We start from the raw sequence: 20,172 nt of genomic DNA, 5'->3' as shown, positions 1-20,172 counted from the left end.
GGTTATGTGGATAGACTATTTGTTCCCATCGTTTATACGGAAAAGCGCCATGTTGAGGTGACCGTGCGACAGTCAGCCGAAACCGCAGTATCCATCGTGGGCTTGTGTTAATTTAGTGGACAAACAAATATTACCTGATAATTTTCCGGGTTTAAAACGAAACAGAATGTTGTCATCTCAAAAACTACATCCGGGTAATCCTGTTAGCGGCATTTAGCGATTCGGCACAGTGGTTATCACACTAAACTTGGCCTGTGCTCAAATCATCTTCTGGCGTTACAGCTTGTTTTCCATGCCATGCTTAAACCACTTACTGCGAATGCACGGATGGTCTGTTTCTTCGCCTTATTCCAATCCGAAATTGTGCTTCGTGTCTAACAACCTCACTGACCGCTAAACCTTAATCTTCTGTCCTTCTTTCTATTACTGTGATTTCTGGCAGCATAACTTTAATAATTAATATGACAATTAGAGAAGCATCAGAGCAGAAAATTCTAGGGGACAGATTTCTCTGGAATATGTTGCAGAATCTATTGTGTGCGGGTATTCAAACACGAATAAATTGTTACAAACAGAACATGAAGGAAAGCGTGACACAAATCGAAGTTTAACGGCACTAACAAGACTAACAAATAGACACGGATCCAGCTAATAAGATCATACTGAAATGTGCATGTACATTTCCCTGAGCAGACTGTGTTAGACATTCATTGCTAACAATTTTATGACAGTTGACACACATCATTCGTCGTATTCGTAGACAAGACACTATTCGTCAACCTCATGTAGATTTGTTTTCATACAGCTGGGGCCTCGTGGGAATGAGTTTTTGTTTGTGAAGATGAAATTTTGTTTTTACAGCTCACCGAGGCCGGCCGCTGTGACCGAGCGGTTCTAGGCGCTTCAGTCCGGCTGCTACGGTCGCAGGTTCGAATGCCGTCTCGGGCCTGGATGTGTATGGTGTCCTTAGGTTAGTTATGTTTCGTAGTTCTACGTCTAGGAGACTGATGACCTCAGATGTCAAGTCCCATAGTGCTTAGAGCCATTTGAAGCATTTTTGAGCTCATCGAAAACAATCTGTATTAATTCTTGGCCACAACGGTGGGTCGTTCGAATAAACTTGCACGTGGAATTGTGACGTTTCGGTCAGAACTAACACTTTCTTCCCCAGACATCTATATTAAAGGCTTTTACACTGGAACAAGTCTCCTTCAGTGCAAGTGGTTTATTAAAAAGTCTCGTAAAGGACGCGCTGCCAGTGACGGTGTATTTCGAGATAGCGTTCAGGCCGACAGCGTAAACGCTGTAACGACAGGTGGCGAAGTATGCCGAGAGGAGCACGTGCCGCTCGTAACGGAGAAACGCCTCAGACTCTGAATGGATAACTACATGAAAGTACGGGATTAAGAAACACCGCGAGAGATGGATGTTTGAACATATATTCATATGCTAGCCAAGCCTGTATGTTGGGCTGTCGTATTTGACCATGAACGGCCTCTGTGCAGTTGCACTCAACACTTTGCGAGAGACAGTTGTGGTAGGAACTGTCTTCTTTGTAATTGTGAGTGCATTATTTAGAGTTTAAATGGCGCTCTTTTGCTGGGTGCTTACGTAACAAAGGAAGCCGAAGTACGAGGGTAAACCCAAAAGTAAGGTCTCCTATTTTTTTATAAGTACATAGACCCGTTTATTTCTACAGTGGTTTACATCAGTTTACAGCTTGAACATTTAGCTATTTTTCGACATAATCACCATTTCTGTCGATGCATTTTTGTAGACGCTGTGGCGGTTTTTTATGCCCATGTCAAACCAGTTCGCCGCCATGTTGTTCAGAAAGTTGTGAACCTCTCCTTTCACCTCGTCGTCGGAGCTGAATCGCTTTCCGGCCAAATGTTATTTTAACATAGGGAACAGGTGATAGTCACTGGGCGCCAAGTCAGGACTATAGGGTGGGTGGGCGATTATGTTCCACTGAAACTGGAATCCGTACCAGATAGGGTTGATAGAAGAGATGGAGGAGATCCAACGGAGAGCAGCGCGCTTCGTTACAGGATCATTTAGTAATCGCGAAAGCGTTACGGAGATGACAGATAAACTCCAGTGGGAGACTCTACAGGAGAGACACTCAGTAGCTCGGTACGGGCTTTTGTTAAAGTTTCGAGAACATACCTTCACCGAAGAGTCAAGCAGTATATTGCTCCCTCCTACGTATATCTCGAGAAGAGACCATGAGGATAAAATCAGAAAGATTAGAGCCCACACAGAAGCATACCGACAATCCTTCTTTCCACGAACAATACGAGACTGGAATAGAAAGGAGAACCGATAGAGGTACTCAGGGTGCCCTCCGCCACACACTGTCAGGTGGCTTGCGGAGTATGGATGTAGATGCAGATGCAGAACTGCTGCAGGAGAGCAACAGTTTGCCGAGCGATGTGTGGGCGATCGTCGTCATGGAGAATGTGTAAGACCTTGCACAACATTCCTGTTCTTGGGTTCTGAATTACCCGTTTGAGTTTTTTCAGAGTCTCACAGTACCTGTCAGCGTTAATTGTTGTCCTAGTGGGCATGAAGTCGACCAACAATACCCCTTTGCGATCCCAAAAAACGGTTGTCATGACTTTTTTGTTTGAATTTCCGCGGCTTTGGCGAAGAAGGATGCCGCCACTAGCGTGATTGTTGCTTGGTCTCAGGTGTAAAGTGGTATGCCCTCGTTTCGTCACCCGTGACAATTGAGTCCAGGAAGTTCTCCTGTTCGGCTGCAAGGCGCTGAAGAAATGCGCGGGAAACATCAACTCGTTGCCGCATGTGGTCCTCAGTCAGAATGCGTGGCACCCATTTCGCGCACACCTTCCGGAAGTTCAATGTTTCCGTTAAAGTTCAGTGAGCGGTGCTTCGGGAAACCTCAGGAACCATCGTCCAGAGATCATCCAGGGTGAACCGCCAATTTTCACGCATGCTTTGCTCAAGCTTCAACACTGTCTTCTCAGAAACAAACGGTCTCCCGCTTCTTTGTTCGTCGTGAATTTCGGTCCGACCAGCTGCAAACTCTGTAACCCACTTACGAACATTATTGAAAAAAAAAAAAAATGGTTCCAATAGCTCTGAGCACTATAAGACTCAACTGCTGTGGTCATTAGACCCCTAGAACTTAGAACTACTTAAACCTAACTAACGTAAGGACGTCACACACATCCATGACCGAGGCAGGATTCGAACCTGCGACCGTAGCAGTCGCACAGTTCCGGACTGCGCTCTTAGAACCGCGAGACCACCGTGGCCGGCGAACATTTTTGACATCCACGCATGACTCACCATACACTTCTGTCAACTGGCGGTGGCGCAGTGCCCTCTGCGTTCTAAAACCGAATAACTGCTTGCAATTCGCACTTGGCGGCAACATCCAACGGGAGCTCCACTCTCAACGGCTGGCAAGCCAAGACCGAGCGTCTCAGCGCGGCGTGAGCATGTTTACACACAACGCGTGAAGCATTCTTCATAAAAGTGTGACCAACTGCCAAACAAACAGAGTTATGTAAATATAAAAGAATAGTAGACCTTACTTTTGGGGTTACCCTCGTATTTCGTGATTCGAGAGGCTCCGCCTCGAAAATTTACACCGCATTCAGGGAAAGCGGAATAAGAGCGTCCGCTAAGTCACAGCGAAGACGAAAGTGTGTGCTGAGTTTTCGTGACAGACTGTGATTGAAGAGGATTGTGAGGAAATGTAAGTGGACGAGAGGTGCAGAAGTCACTGAGGAACTGAATGCCACACCCGAGAACCCTGTCAGTTATCCATACGCATTTTAAATGTTCACTGAACATTTTTGACATCTTCGGAAATGCTATTTCGACTTTGTTATGATGATTTGAAAATCGGTCTCAGCCCGAAACTAGTCATCGAATGAATAAAAAGTGAAAATTTGAAACTTGGACTGGTTTTTCGTTGTACTGAACACGAAGGGAGCTCTAGAAACAGGGAATTTCAGGGCGCGCTAGAATTCAAAACCTATTCATCAGTGATGCAAATGCCTATAACAGAAAAACGTAGTACCGAAGCCATAAAAGCTGTACTGTGGAGTAATGGAAGAAAGTTATTTGGTTTGATAAGTCTTGGTTCACACTGTTTCCGGTTTCCGGCCAAGTTAACGTCCCGGGAGTGAAACATGGCTGGGGTTCGGTGAGATTTGCGCAGCCGTATCACGGTATTCCATGAGCGATACTGGAAAATCGCATTAGTGCCAAGGATTGTGTGATCACTTTTGCTGATGAGGACCATTCAACGATGTAATGTTTGTTGGCCAACGCTGAGGCTGTGTTCCAAGACGAAAGGGGTCCTGCAGACACACACACACACAACTCACAATGTTCAGGACTGGCTTTTCTGAGCACAGAGCTGAATTGTCACATCTCCCATAGCAATCACAATTACGAGATCTCAATATTGCTGAACTTTTGTGGTCTATATTGAAGTGAATGGTGCGTGGTCGCTGTCTAATAGTTCCTGGGCTTGCCACTACTTCGCAGGAAGAAGTGAGTGATGAGTGAGAAATAAAGTAATGAAATTACAATGAAATGAATACCCTTAGTTGCATAAGAGTTCGGGCACTATTTTTGCATCCGCACAGAAGATGGTCAAATGGGCGGTGAGACTTATCTATATATATATATAGATATGAAGGTGGTATCAGTTCTTTCGGACGAAACAAAGAATGCACAAATTAAGACCAACTACACTGCTCCTGAAAACTTAAGATTGAGATAGAGCAAGTAACATAATGTATTAACAACTCGGTGGAAATGAATGAAAGTGCAGGAGTATGATGCCAGAGCTCGCCCACTCTTACACAGGAAGCTGGACGTGACAGGTGTAACGTTGGAAATGCATATCCTCCTATTTCCATCTATTGTACTATAAATTTTTTCCTTATTTTGTTACCTGAAGATATGACATTTCTGTGTCTTTATATGTTGTAATTGTTTTACTACACACACACACACACACACACACACACACACACACACACACACACACACACACAGGCAACAGAGCATGCACAATGTGACAATGTCGGCACTAGTACAGTGTATATCCACCTTTCGCAGCAATGCAGGCTGCTATTCTCCCATGGAGACGATCGTAGAGATGCTGGATGTAGTCCTGTGGAACGGCTTGCAATGCCATTTCCACCTGGCGCCTCAGTTGGACCAGCATTCGTGCTGGACGTGCAGACCGCGTGAGACGGCGCTTCATCCAGTCCCAAACATGCTCAATGGGGGACAGATCCGGAGATCTTGCTGGCCAGGGTAGTTGACTTACACCTTCTAGAGCACGTTGGGTGGCACGGGATACATGCGGACGTGCATTGTCCTGTTGGAACAGCAAGTTCCCTTGCCGGTCTAGGAATGGTAGAACGATGGGTTCGATGACGGTTTGGATGTACCATGCACTATTCAGTGTCCCCTCGACGATCACCAGATGTGTACGGCCAGTGTAGGAGATCGCTCCCCACACCATGATGCCGGGTGTTGGCCCTGTGTGCCTCGGTCGTATGCAGTCTTGATTGTGGCGCTCACCTGCACGGCGCCAAACACGCATACGATCATCATTGGCACCAAGGCAGAAGCGACTCTCATCGCTGAAGACGACACGTCTCCATTCGTCCCTCCATTCACGCCTGTCGCGACACCACTGGAGGCGGGCTGCACGATGTTTGGGCGTGAGCGAAAGACGGCCTAACGGTGTGCGGGACCGTAGCCCAGCTTCATGGAGACGGTTGCGAATGGTCCTCGCCGATACCCCAGGAGCAACAGTGTCCCTAATTTGCTGGGAAGTGGCGGTGCGGTCCCCTATGGCACTGCGTAGGATCCCACGGTCTTGGCGTGCATCCGTGCGTCGCTGCGGTCCGGTCCCAGGTCGACGGGCACATGCACCTTCCGCCGTCCACTGGCGACAACATCGATGTACTGTGGAGACCTCACGCCCCACGTGTTGAGCAATTCGGCTGTACGTCCACCCGGCCTCCCACATGCCCATTATATGCCCTCGCTCAAAGTCCGTCAACTGCACATACGGTTCACGTCCACGCTGTCGCGGCATGCTACCAGTGTTAAAGATTGCGATGGAGCTCCGTATGCCACGGCAAACTGGCTGACACTGACGGCGGCGGTGCACAAATGCTGCGCAGCTAGCGCCATTCGACGGCCAACACCGCGGTTCCTGGTGTGTCCGCTGTGCCGTGCGTGTGATCATAGCTTGTACAGCCCTCTCGCAGTGTCCGGAGCAAGTATGGTGGGTCTGACACACCGGTGTCAATATGTTCTTTTTTCCATTTCCAGGAAAATTATATATATATATATATATATATATATATATATATATATATATATATATATATAATTGGTTTGTTTTGTAAATATTATTTGTATTTTTACGCTGGGTCTTGCCTAGGGAAAACTATACTATCGAACGATTACATCGATAGGTCGTGTGGAGAGCGGAGTAGGTCAGCGGAGCAGGTGTGTTGAGTGACGCTCGCGCTAGTTGCCGCGCTTCCGGGGTTTGGCAGCATGTAATTGCACTCGACTTGCTATGATAGTTTCTGGTACGGTGTCGCGGACGGGAAACATTAGCTGGCACACATCAAGAGCCCGTTTCGCTTGGTGACTGTGTCGAGAAGAAGGCGCGCCAACATCCAGCTTCTGCAACAGCTACGGCCGACAATGAGTGATTGTCGCCACCTACTCGATCGACGACTTCAAACCTTCAATCAACCAACAAGGAAGACTGAAATCACGTAAAGTTTTATTTTAGAACTGTATGGCAGACCTCAGCTTTTCAAACTGTTCCATTAGCATCCTAAAATTCAGCAACTTAGCATGAACATTTGTTGCTCATTGTCCCAATTGCATTACCAAGCAGGGTCCCTTCCTTTTCCGATATGAACTCGAGTGTCGTTGAAATTCAAACGCCAGCATTAAAGTAATATCATTCTATTTCAATGCTTTAATTTCAAAGTTCAGTTAATGTATTTCTTAGCTGGCTACAATATTTAGATTACACAAGCACAAATTAAGAGTGCAAGTTTCGTTACCATATTTTAGCTTACCTGTGACTGCAGCTCAGCTTGGTACGTACTAAATTTTACTCTTGTTAATTATTCAGAATCATTTAATTCAAGTTCAAATTTAAATCTCTTATTTATAAAGTGTGTAGATTCAAGCAGCTTTTGAAATGATTGTTGAGGTAGCTCAAGACTAACCTTATTTTATTGACCTTCGAAGTGCTTCAGAAACAAAGTTCACTATTAATTTCAGTCACTAAATTAACTTTCAATTTTCCAGTTTTATTAATTCTTTTGCTAAATTAAGTCAGAGTGTAGCGAAATTTATCGCTTCTGACAAACATTCAGTTTTCACACAGCACGTGTCAACCTGCAGTTGCCACGCTTTTAGTGCTAATTATTGTGCAATAACCTTTCATTTTCAGTTATTATAGTAGTTGTCCATAGGACTGGCGACCATAATTTTCCCCAAATCTCAAATATCTAATTAACGCCAGTTAATTGTTAACGTAACGATCACACATTTGCTTTCTTTGTTAACTTTACCCCTTTCCAAAATTAATTTACACCAGTTTCATTTGCATTTTTCCTTTCATTCAGATGTAACCCTTTCCTCCCTCTTTACCGACAGATTAACTTCAGTGACTATTGCTTTTCCCAAATTTCCATTAGGTACTCGCGGTTTTGTTTTTACTGTCATTAAGGTCGATAAGTGAGAGGGAGGTTACATAGGGTGAGGTCAGCGTAACTACAGTGCCAATTAAGGCTGACACCGCTCCACGAGGCGGTTGAAGGAACGGGAAGTGATACGAGTCTGTCGATCAGTGAGCAGTTACGGTGCACTGTGGTGGTGTTCTTCATCACAATGTTGCCCGGAGATCACATCTGGGTGACTTTTCATGGGAAAGTAAACGTCGGGACACTGGAAGAAGGACGAAGTGTAACGCGTGTAACCCAGAAGTTTATTACTGATCACAGAAGTATTTCACTAGCATGGGGATCGTTCCGAACCCGTGCCAGTGATGCCCGACCCGCTGCATTGTGCAACAGGCAAGAAGCGTCCAACGTCAAATATCGGATACAATTACAAATACAAACAAGAGTGTAAGACACCAATGCCACGCTCCACCATGGCACGACGGTCGATGGGATGGTTTCTTTACCCGAAGACCACTACGCTATGTTCTATAGCGTAGAGACTCGATCAAGGAATATCTGGGTCGCGTGCACTTATCGGATGAGAGCAGAGTCAATATGAGTAGTGATCCTAGACGCAATCTCATATGGCAAGAGGCTGGAACACGTAATGCACCGAGGAACAGTATCGATTATGATCGCTAGGGTGATACAGGTGGGAGAAATAATGTTGCATGAGCTTACTGAACTCTGTAAGTCTTTGAACCGTTATTGTGACGCTGTAGTTCTTCTCCACGTGTTTTTTTCAGGCCTGCATTGAGCCCTGATTTCATTTTTATTGATGACAACGCGAGCCCACATCAAATAGCGTATGTGGAGGAGTTCTTGGACTAAGAGAACATTCGACAAATCGACTGGCCTGCACGTCCCCCCCCCCCCCCCACCCACCCCCCCGCCATTTAAATCCCATCGAGCACGTGTGGGATGCGTTATGGAGACGTATTGCATGCAGCACATCTACACGCACAAACGACCATCCAGCGCTGGCTAAGAGCTCTGACAGAGGAATGAAATACCCTGCTACAAGTATCCCGTGCCGAGTAAACATGTCCCGCTATTTGAAATGTCCAAGGGATCATCATAAATCGCGGTGAAACCATGTAGTTATTGTTTTCGAATAAGTCATTTCCGTTCTTCTTACTGCACATTCCTTCAGCTGTTTTCTGTACTACACTGTGACCAGTATTCTTTCTTTCATGGTCCAAATTTCATCGAACTATGTTTCTTGGCAGAGCCACACCATGCAGAAGTTACTTTCGTCATTAAGTTTTACACACCAGTGGCTATTACAAGATCCCTTCATGGAGCCTCTTGTTGAGACTTTCATATATTCTTTAAAATACAGTACACGTAAAACAACACATGAAAATTTCCAACAGCTGTAAGTAGGCTGTTTAGGTTTTTATGTTGGCAACGCCACGTAGCGCTCCATATGAAAATCACTGACTGTGCTGTGTGCAGTCTGTGGCTGGTTGGACTCATTGTTGGAACATTCGCTTGTGTAGTGTTGCGCAGTTGGATGTGAACAGCACGTAGCGTTGGAGGTGAGCCGCCAGCAGTGGTGGATGTGGAGAGAGAGATGCCAGAGTTCTGAGAGATTGCTATAAGCGGACGATCTGGACGTGTGTCCGCCAAAAAAAGGAAATTTGTAAAGATAGATGTCATGAATTGAACTGGCAGTATTGGCGCTCTCTGTATTGCAGTAGTTCGAGTTACCAAGATTTTTGTGAAGTAAGTGATTCATGAAAGGTATAGGTTATTGTTAGTCACGACCATTCTTTTGTAGGGGTTATTGAAAGTCAGAGTGTGTCAGTTTAGTGATGATCAGAATTGGTAAAGAGAGAACTATCTGAGTACGTTCAGTTTCACTCAGCTGTCTTTGTATGAAAGAACGTAGAAGTTTACTACCACAGTCATTCATAATTTTTCTAAGGCGACGTTTCACAGATTATGAGCCATATATTTTCATCAACATAACTCGTGTGGAAAAGTCATTACTATCCATGTGCGATGTAAAAGAATGGCTCAATAACTACTCCTTCTGCATTTTTTCTGATCACTGAGACTCAAGGAGACAAATCCTTTATAACTCCTATGTTTGTATTAAACAGTCGTTGACTTCGCGTGTATATACAGTACGTAGACAGCTAATGCTGTGTGAAAAAATATGCAGGGTTGTCAGAAACAGTCTGAATAGTTCGTAAAAATGTTGGAGGGAAGGTTGTGCAAAAATAATTTTTAAGAAAAAAGTTAGTTGCGTTGCGCTGTTTCCAAGTTAATTAGCATTGGTGTTAGCATGTCAGACCGTAGCGCGTGGAAATTCAGGTTGTCCGCCAAATATGACATCACCAAATGTGTTCTTCGTTTCGTTTCGTAAAACCGAACAAGAGAGAGATAAAAAAATGGACATTGTGCGGTAATAAGGATCGAACCCGAGCCAAAGGCTGAGCTATGGTGCGTCGTCATCTACGCTACGATAACAACAGACACTAATATTATGTCTGGTGTGTCTGATGACTTAGGGCGCGTTTTGGGCGCGCACCGACATAATTGGATAATTTTAATGTAACGTATCGAATTTTTTTCTTATCAATTATTTCTCGGTGTAGCCTACCCTGCAACACTCTTACAAGATTTACAGATTGTCTGCGACCACCCTGTAGAAATGTGTGGTTTGAAGTATTAAGGAAACGGCAAATGGTTCAAATGGCTCTGAGCACTATGGGACTTAACTTCTGAGGTCATCAGTCCCCTAGAACTTAGAACTACTTAAACCTAACTAACCTAACGACACCACACAGATCCATGCCCGAAGCAGGATTCGAACCTGCGACCGTAGCGGTCGCGCGGTTCCAGACTGTAGCGCCTAGAACCGCTCGGCCACTCCGGCCGGCAAGGAAACAGCAGCGGAGCAATGTAGGAGGTGGAGCAGCGTGCGTTTTCCTTGGAAGTATTTACTTATTTAACCTGATCAGATTACAGACTTCAGGCCCTCTCTCACATCGGACCAGGGTTTCACACACGCGGTACAGTTTTTCATCACAGTTACCTAAGAAAACCGATAATTTTAATATGACAATTACTAATAACATGGTATTAATGCAATTAAAGATGATCTGAAAGTATGTAGGAAGCATGTGAATAAATAGCATTGAAAAGAACTAATAACTAAGTCTAACGGTACTACTATTGCTCCTTCTTCTGCTGCACCTACAATAACAACTAGACGAACAGTAATAATAGTGGTATTGGCAGATACAAAATTGACTTGTGGGTATACAAAGGCTATTTTTTCACGTAGAGAGTTCTGAGGGAAAAAAAAATTAGGTAGACTACACCAGTTAAGAATATTGTGAAACGAGGAACATCTGGTTGAAAATAAGGATGTGATGAGGTAATGAGCGTGGGGACCAAGGTAGACTTTACTGTTGCTTCAGTAGATAAAGTTGTTCTTTTTCTCCTAAAATGTGTATACATGTATAGAGTGGTCTAGAATTAATTGCCACAAATATCATAGTCTCACAACTTTCTTCCCGCGGAACACTCGCCACTGAAACATGAAAGGAGAGTGATAATGATACACAAAGTACCCCTGCCACACAACATCGGATTGTTTGCGGAGTGTAGGTGTAGATGTGGAGGTACTGTGGCTGGATCAGATCTAGTAATAATTTGTTAGTATACAGAAGTAGCCGGCAGTGGCTGCTTTTGCCTTTTAATGTGTAACTTGACTCTTTCCGTATTCCTGAAGACGGAACACGGTGTATGACTCAACGAATGAATGAACGAATCGAGCGTTTGCCTTTATCCCAGCACAGTATCGCGAACAGAGTCACCGACAGTATTCTAGAGTGCGGCTGGCACTAGCTTACCTGCACTGACAGTAAGATGCTGCATGCCTGGTGCGGATAACGCAACTGAGTGCCTTCGAAGGGCCGACGCTTCAGTTGACCGTCGCTATCGGCGCTAGGGCGCATGCGCGTCCTTCGCTGGCGTCTCCCGCTGCCGCTGTCGCCGCCGCCGTCGCCGCATGACCCTCGACTCCTGAGGGCTGTGGAAAGCAACGCGCTCTACTGGCGTGGTGAGAAATGATCTGTACCGCGCTTCCACCGCCCAGCCGTCGCCTCAGAGCTGACAGTATGTAACTGGGACAACTTTGCCATCTGAAACAGCTTTACCGCTTTTTCAAAACAAATTTGCTCTCTTTTTTTGAACAAACTAATAGCGCCGCCACCGTTTGTATCGCACACTGAAGGCATTCAGCAATGTCTCTTGAGAGTTTTCAGCGCTGTTGCGTGTTGACTGGTATTTATCGATGGTTTTGCTTCCCACTTGAGGCAGATGATTTTTGTTAACTTAAAAATGTATTTAACCTTCTCATTCGCTTAGTTCAGAGAAAAAAAGTTTCTTGTTTTGCTTAACAGAGCATGTAATTTCCTTACAGAATCATTTTTCGTTGTAACTATTATGCATTGAGCCTTAAAAATAGCTCTTGTCGATGTTGCATCAAAAACTTTGGTTGAAAAGAGACAATGCTGCCAATTTTGAAATCCGTAATTTTCTCAACATTCTATGAACTTGTTTTCGGATTGTGAAGTATTGATTTGATTTGCTTGTTGTTAAAATGGCAAGCTGTATTAAGACTAACATAGGAGAACGCAGTTATGAAAAAATGGTTCAAATGGCTCTAAGCACTACGGGATTTAACATCTGAGGTCATCAGTGGCCTAGACTTAGAACTACTTAAAACTAGTTCACCTAAGGACATCACACACATCCATGCCCGAGGCAGGATTCGAACCTGCGACCGTAGCAGCAGCGCAGTTCTGGACTGAAGCGCCTAGAACCGTTCGTCCACAGCGGCCGCCACGCAGTTATCAAAATTATAACAATATTACTCTGCAACTTGCTGTCTCTGTAGTGATTAATACGAAAGTGGTAAAGAAGGTAAAAATGATATAACACCTTTTTTTTTTGAGTCATCAGTCTTCTGACTGGTTTGATACATCCCGCCACGAATTCCTCTCCTCTGCCAACCTCTTTATCTCAGAACAGCACTTGTAACCTACGTCCTCAATTATTTGCTGAATGTATTCCAGGCTCTGTCTCCCTTTACACTTTTTGCCCTCTACAGCTCCCTGTAGTATCATGGAAGTCATTCCCTGATGTCTTAACAGATGTCCCTTCTTCTTGTCAATGTTTTCCAAGTATTCGTTTCCTCTCCGACTCTGCACAGAACCCCCTAATTCATTACCTTAGCACTCCACCTAGTTTTCAACATTGGTCAGTAGCACAACACCTCAAATGCTTCGATTCTCTTCTGTTCCGGCGTTCCCACACTCCATGTTTCATTACCATACAATGCCGCTCGGAGTAGCCGCGCGGTCTTGTTCCTTGTCACGGTTCGCGCGACTGCACCCGTCGGAGGTTCGAGTCCTCCCTCGGGCATGCATGTGTGTGTTGTCCCTAGCGTAAGTTAGTTTAAGTTGTATTAAGTAGTGCGAAAGCTTAGGGACCGATCACCTCAGCAGTTTGGTCCCATAAGATCTTACCACAGATTTCCAGATTTTTCCAATCGTACATTCTCAGAATTTTACCTGCCAGGTTAGCCGAGAGCGCTAATGCACTGCTTCCTGGACTCGGGTAGGCGCCCAGCGGATTAACGACGAGGTCCGCTGTGCCAGCCAACCTGGATGTGGTTTTTAGGCGGTTTTCCACATCCCACTAGGTGAATACCCGGCTGGTCCCTATGTCCCGCGTCAGTTACACGACTTGCAGACATTTGAAACACGTTCGCACTATTTCATGATTGCCCTTAGACGTAGACAGCAGGGGTACACTATTCCCATTCCGGGGGGTATGAGGTGGCGGCAGGAAGGCCATCTGGCCACCCCTTAAAATTAACCATGCAAAATCCGTACTTAACCCTGCCGACCCTTCGCACGATACGGGACAAAGGCAGTAGCAAAAGAAGAAGAATTCTCAGAAATTTCTTCCTCTAATTAAGGCATATGTATGATACCAGTGCACTTCTCTTCGTCAGGAATGTACTTTTGCATTTGCTAGTCTGCTTTTGATGTCCTCCTTGCTCCATCCGCCATTGCTTATTTTGCTGCCTAGGTAGCAGAATTCAACTTCATCTGCTTCGTGACCATCAATCCCGATGTTAAGCTTCTTGCTGTTCTCATTTGTGCTACTTCTCATTACTTTCGTCTTTCTTCGATTTGCTCTCAATCCATATTCTGTACTCATTTAGTACTCCACTCAGCAGATCAGTTAATTCTTCTTCACTTTCACTCAGGATAGCAATGTCATTAGCGAATCGTATCATTCATATTCTTTCATCTTGAATTTTAATTCCATTCCTGAACCCTTCTTTTATTTCCATCATTGCTTCTTCGATATACAGATTGAACAGCAGGGGCGAAAGACTGCATCCCTGTCTTACACCCTTTTTAATCCAACCACTTCGTTCTTGGTCGTCCACTCTTTTTATTTCCTTTTGGCTCTTGTCCATATTGTGTATTACCCGTCTCTCATATCTTACACTTATTTTTATCATAATGTCGAATACCTTTCTCCATTTTACATTGTCGAACGCTGTTTCCGGGTCGACAAATCCTATGAGTCTTGATTTTTCTTTAGTCGTGCTTCCCTTGTCAACCGCAACGTCAGAATTTCCACTCTCATGGCTCTATCTTTTCTAAAGCCAAACTAATCGCCATTTAGCACATCCTCAATTTTCTTTTCCATTCTTCTGTGTATTACTCTAGTCAGTAACGTGGATGCATGAGCTGTTAAGCTGACTGTGCGATAATTCTCGCACTTATAAGCTCCTGCAGTCTTCGGAATTCTGTAGACGATATTTTTTCGAAAGTCAGCTGGTATCTTTCCACACTCATACATTCTACCCACCAACGTGAATAGTCGTTTTTGCCACTTCCCCCAATAATTTTAGAAATTCTGATGGAAAGCTATCTACCCCTATTGCCTTATTTGATCTTAGAGTCCTCCGAAGCTCTCTCAAAATCCCCACAGACAAATCTTCCCCTAGTAAAGGCCTTCAGTGTACTCTTTCCACCTATCCTCTCTCTTCTGTGCATTTAAGTGTGGAATTCCCGTTCCACTCCCAATGTTAACTCCCTTGTTTTTAATATCACAGAAGGTTGTTTTGACTTTCCTATAAGGTGAGTCAGTCCCTCCGAAAATAATTCATTCTTCGATCTCTTCACATTTTTCATGCAGCCATTTCACCTTAGCACTCCTGCACTTCCTATTTATTTAATTAATCAGTGACTTGCAGTTCTGTATTCAAAAATTTCCCTGCAAATTTTTGTACTTCCTTCTTTCATCAACCAACTCCAGCATTTCTTCTGTTACCCATACTATTTTCGCAGTTACTTTTTTGTACCTATGTCTTTCTTTCCAACTTCTGTGATTGTCCTTAATTGAGATTTCCATTCCTCTACAACTGTACTGCCTACTGAGCTGTTCTCTATTTCTGTATGTACGACCTTACGGAACGTCAAGCATATCTCGTCATTGCTTAGTAGTTCCGTATCCCACTTCTTCGCGTATTGATTCTTCCTGCATAATTTATTAACCTTCAGCGTACTCTTCATCACTACAACATTGTGATATGGGTCTATATTTGCTCCTCGGTAGACCTTAAAATCCAGTATCTGATTCGGAATCTCTGTCTCACCATGATGTAATCTAACTGAAGACTTCCTATATCACTCGGCCTTTTCCAAGTGTACCTCCTCCTCTTGTGATTCTTGAACAGAGTATTCGGTATTACTAGCTGAAGTTTAATACAGAATTCAATTAGTCTTTCTCCTCCCTCATTCCTTGTCCCAAGCCCATATTCCCCTGTAACATTTTCTTCTACGTATTTCCCTACAACCGCATTCCTGTCGCCCATGACTATTAGATTTTCAACTCCCTTTACGGGTAGTATTACCCTTTCAAAATCCTGATATACTTTTTCTATCTCTTCATCTACAACTTGAAACGTCGGCATGTATAACTGAACCATCGTTGTCGGTGTTGGTTTGCTGTCGACTCTGATAAGAACAACCCTATCATTGGACTGTTCACAATAAAAGACTCTATGCCCTACCTTTCTATTCGTAACGAATCCTACTCCCGTTGTACCATTTTCTGCTGCTGTTGATATTATCCCATATTCATCTGACCAGAAATCCCTGTTTTCTGTCCATTTCACTTCACTAACACCTACTACACTACTGGCCATTAAAATTGCTACATCACAAAGATGACGTGCTACAGACGCGAAATTTAACCGATAGGAATAAGATGCTGTGATATGCAAATGATTAGCTTTTCAGAGCATTCACACAAAGTTGGCAGCGGTGGCGACAACTACAACGTGCTGGCATGAGGAAAGTTTCCAACCGATTTCTCATACACAAACAGCAGCTGACCGGCGTTTCCTGGTGAAACGTTGTTGTGATGCCTCGTGTTCAGGAGGAGAAATGCGTACCATCACGTTTCCCACTTTGATGAAGGTCGGATTGTAGGCTCTCGCGATTGTGGTTTATCGTATCGCGACATTGCTGCTCGCGTTGGTCGATATCCAATGACTGTTAGAAGAATATGGAATCGGTAGGTTCAGGAGGGTAATACGGAATGCCGTGGTGGATCCCAACGGCCTCGTATCACTAGCAGTCGAGATGACAGGCATCTTATCCGCATGGCTGTAACGGATCGTGTAGCCACGTCTCGATCCCTGAGTCAACAGATGGGGACATTTACAAGACAACAACCATCTGCACGAACAGTTCGACGTTTGCAGCAGCATGGACTATCAACTCGGAGACCATGGCTGCGGTTATCCTTGACGCTGAATCACAGTCAGGACCGCCTGCGATGGTGTACTCAACGACGAACCTGGGTGCACGAATGGCAAAACGTCATTTTTCGGATGAATCCAGGTTCTGTTTACAGCATCATGATGGTCGCATCCGTGTTTGGCGACATCGCGGTGAACGCACATGGGAAACGTGTATTCGTCATCGCCATACTGGCTTATCACCCAGCGTCATGGTAGACACGTCTCGGTCACTTCTTGTTCTCAATGACTGCACTTTGAACAGTGGATGTTACATTTCTGACGTGTTACGACCCGTGGCTCTACCCTTCATTCGATCCCTGCGAAACCCTACATTTCAGTAGGATAATGCACGACCGCATGTTGCAGCTCCTGTACAGGCCTTTCTGGATACAGAAAATGTTCGACTGCTGCCCTGGCCAGCACATTCCCCAGATCTCTCACCAACTGAAAGCATCTGCTCAATGTTGGCCGAGCATCTGGCTCGTCACAATACGCCAGTCACTACTCTTGATGAACTGTGGTATCATGTCGAAGCTGCATGAGCAGCTGTACCTGTACACGCCATCCAAGCTCTGTTTGACTCAATGCCCAGGCGTATCAAGGCCGTTATTATGGCAAGAGGTGATTGTTCTGGATACTGATTTCTCAGGATCTATGCACCTAAATTGCGTGAAAATGTAATCACATGTCAGTTCTAGTATAATATATTTGTCCAATGAATACCCGTTTATCATCAGCATTTCTTCTTCGTGTAGCAATTTTAATAGCCAGTAGTGTATATGTAAATTGAGCCTTTGCAATTCCCTTTTCAGATTTTCTGGCTTCCCTACTAAGTTCAAGTTTCTGACATTCCACGCCCCGGATCGTAGAAGGTTATCCTTGCTTTGGTTATTTTGTCTTTTTCTCAAGGTCAACTCCCCTTTGACTGTCGCCTCCTGGAGATCCGAACGGGAGACTAATCGGATGTCTTTTGCTGAGAGATCATCATGATACTTTTTCAATTCAGGCCAAATTCCCGTGGATACACGTTATGTGTCTTTAATGCACAGCATCCTTAAATCGTTGGTGATTGCTGATTCTTCCGCCTTTATGGACAGCTTCCCTCCCCAAAAAAAAAGGGAGTGCCCTGAACCTTCTCCGCCTTATTTTTTTTTCTTTTTTTGCAGAGTGAGAGTGGCTTCTTACACTGGAAGTCTTACCCTGCCAATGATGGTTATTAATCAAAGTTTGAGTGGTGGTGGGTTTCGAACCCTGGACCGATGACGTTTTCATTACTTATCAAATATGCTATCACTAGACCACGGGTCTAGGATGCAACCTAGCCGCCATGCTACATTGAGGAAGGATGAGCAACCACAGACTCTCGAAACTTCTTTGTCGGTTCTATGGAGACGCAGAGATTGGAGATTTATACATATATTTCCATCATGTATGTGACTGGGCCTCTCTACAAAGAAATGTGGAGCAAACTTACTTTCTTGGATGAAATTTCAGAACTTTCTTTGAAATATTAAGTCTGTGAGTTTACACTTATCTCTATTAATGTTCTGGTTGAAATAGTTCAAATGGCTCTGAGAACTATGGGACTTAACATCTGAGGTCATCAGTTCCCTATAACTTAGAACTACTTAAACCTAACTAACCTAAGGGCATTACACACAACCATGCCCGAGGCAGGATTCGAACCTGCGACCGTAGCAGTCGCGCGGTTCCGGACTGAAACGCCTAGAACCGCTCGGCCACAGCGGTCGGCAAATGTTCTGGCAAATGATAAATACATATCTTTCGAGTAAAAAGTTTCGGAGTTTAATTGAGCATTTTTGCCATGTGTTTTGGTGATTTCCACTTGTTTTAAAACATATGGTAAAGCAGTTCCGTTTCTGATGTAACCTTGCCTTCGATTACCAAGACCAATAGTTTTGAGGCAGTTACGTACGTATCAGGTAATACATCAATTAAAGAATAACATTGGCAAATTTGTCCCTGGGGCTGTCATGTTTACTTTGTGGCTGACAGCAAACAGATCTGTGGTAGATATCTCCAGCACCAAAAGAATATTCTGTGCCACGTCAGTTGTTTCCCTCAAGACTGCAGATATTTCTTATCTGATTTCAGAGAGCGTGAATTCCGGAAATTAAAACCATTTGTAAGACACTGTTAATTCGGTCGTCGTACACGCAGCAAGAAATAAACTTACTGCCTAGAAAAAAAAAAACTGGAAAAAATTAAGTTCTAACGTTATCATCGTCTTTCTAGCATCGACAGGGATATAGCTGTTTGCGGAACTCCATTTTACAAATAAACACATAAGACAGCGCAGTTTTGAAAGAGACGTAGCTACTTCTTTTCATTTCGTACTCGTGGTTTGAGGCACGAAGTATTTGCACTGGATGACCATTTGTGACTACAAACTAGTTTGCCAGCAATTTACAGATGTATATGTAAGACATTACTGGTTCAGTTTTGAAATCAACAAATGTATACTATTTCATTCAGCACTCAAGTTCCTGATGCCATAACTGCTCTTTGATGCAATTTTCACTATTAAATATACAAACCTTTTCCATGGTCCTTCATGATTGATACTTCTGTCCAAAGTAAAATCTAAAAATCAAATTTTAGATTTGTTTGAAGTAAAAAAAGTTGAAATGTTAGCTTGTCTGTATTAGCAAACGCCTTTATTCCTCTTTGCAACAATACATTAAATTCAAAAAGGTTTGTTGAGGAATTGCTGTATTCACGTAAGGAGTGAAATGGGGACGAGAATGGGAAGGGAATGATATCCACATGAAATATTTCGGAAGCTATGTCCCTAATCAAGATTCACGGCTGCTACAGTCTGCGAACGCGAATGTTGCTTACTATACGCAATACTGAAGCTTTCTACTGCTTCGTATCATGATTTAAAGGTGTCTGATGGCGGAAGCGATTTTTCTATGTGAAAAACACTGTGGTGGAGCCAATAGACAAACATTTAAAAAAAATTCTTTCAAAAACGGTCTGGGTTTCCACTATAACAAAATGTCTCCAAGTAGCAATCAGAACAACTAGCCTTTATGCTGCATTCAACAGTGATATTTTATCGAAATACCCCAGTATGCTGCGTTTACTGATTGATAAATAGAGTGAAAATTAGTGTGGAGGAAGAGAGCATCATGGCTATGAAATTTCAGAGAATAGCTCGTAAAATGCACTCCGGAATGCTTCGGCAAAGTGTTACCCACTTTCAAAAACTGCTTACCAGGCGTCGTCACAATGGCACATTCTGATGATATTCCGTGATAATCCGTAACGGTGAGATGTTGTACAAGATGAGCAATATCCACTACCATTTCGTTTAATCATTGCACAGCATTCCAGCGCAACGAGTCTCATCCTTTCTGCTCTTGACCATCCAAAAATACCTAAGGAAGTTGAGGCGAATGCCAGGATTGTCTTTATTGTGGTCTTCAGTCCAGAGACTGGTTTGATGCAGATCTCCATGCTACTCTGTCCTGTACAAGCCTCTTCGTCTCGGAGTAACTACTGCAAGCTACATCCTTACGAATCTGATTA

General features: G+C 44.0%; 1 protein-coding gene across 1 annotated transcript in view; it reads right to left on the bottom strand.

The window, feature by feature from the left end:
* LOC126336070 (sodium/hydrogen exchanger 9B2-like) overlaps window positions 1-11,657 on the bottom strand; it is a 195,417-nt gene extending 183,760 nt beyond the window's left edge. The window contains exon 1 of the mRNA XM_049999551.1: window positions 11,633-11,657. Coding sequence (XP_049855508.1) covers window positions 11,633-11,657 — 25 coding nt within the window. The remainder of the gene's footprint in view (window positions 1-11,632) is intronic.
* Between the last annotated feature and the right edge of the window lie 8,515 nt (window positions 11,658-20,172).

Source organism: Schistocerca gregaria, chromosome 2, assembly GCF_023897955.1.
Source record: "Schistocerca gregaria isolate iqSchGreg1 chromosome 2, iqSchGreg1.2, whole genome shotgun sequence".
Taxonomy (NCBI): Eukaryota; Metazoa; Arthropoda; class Insecta; order Orthoptera; family Acrididae; genus Schistocerca; species Schistocerca gregaria.
The sequence above is the reverse complement of the archived record's forward strand: the minus strand, read 5'-3'. Positions and strand labels throughout refer to the sequence as shown.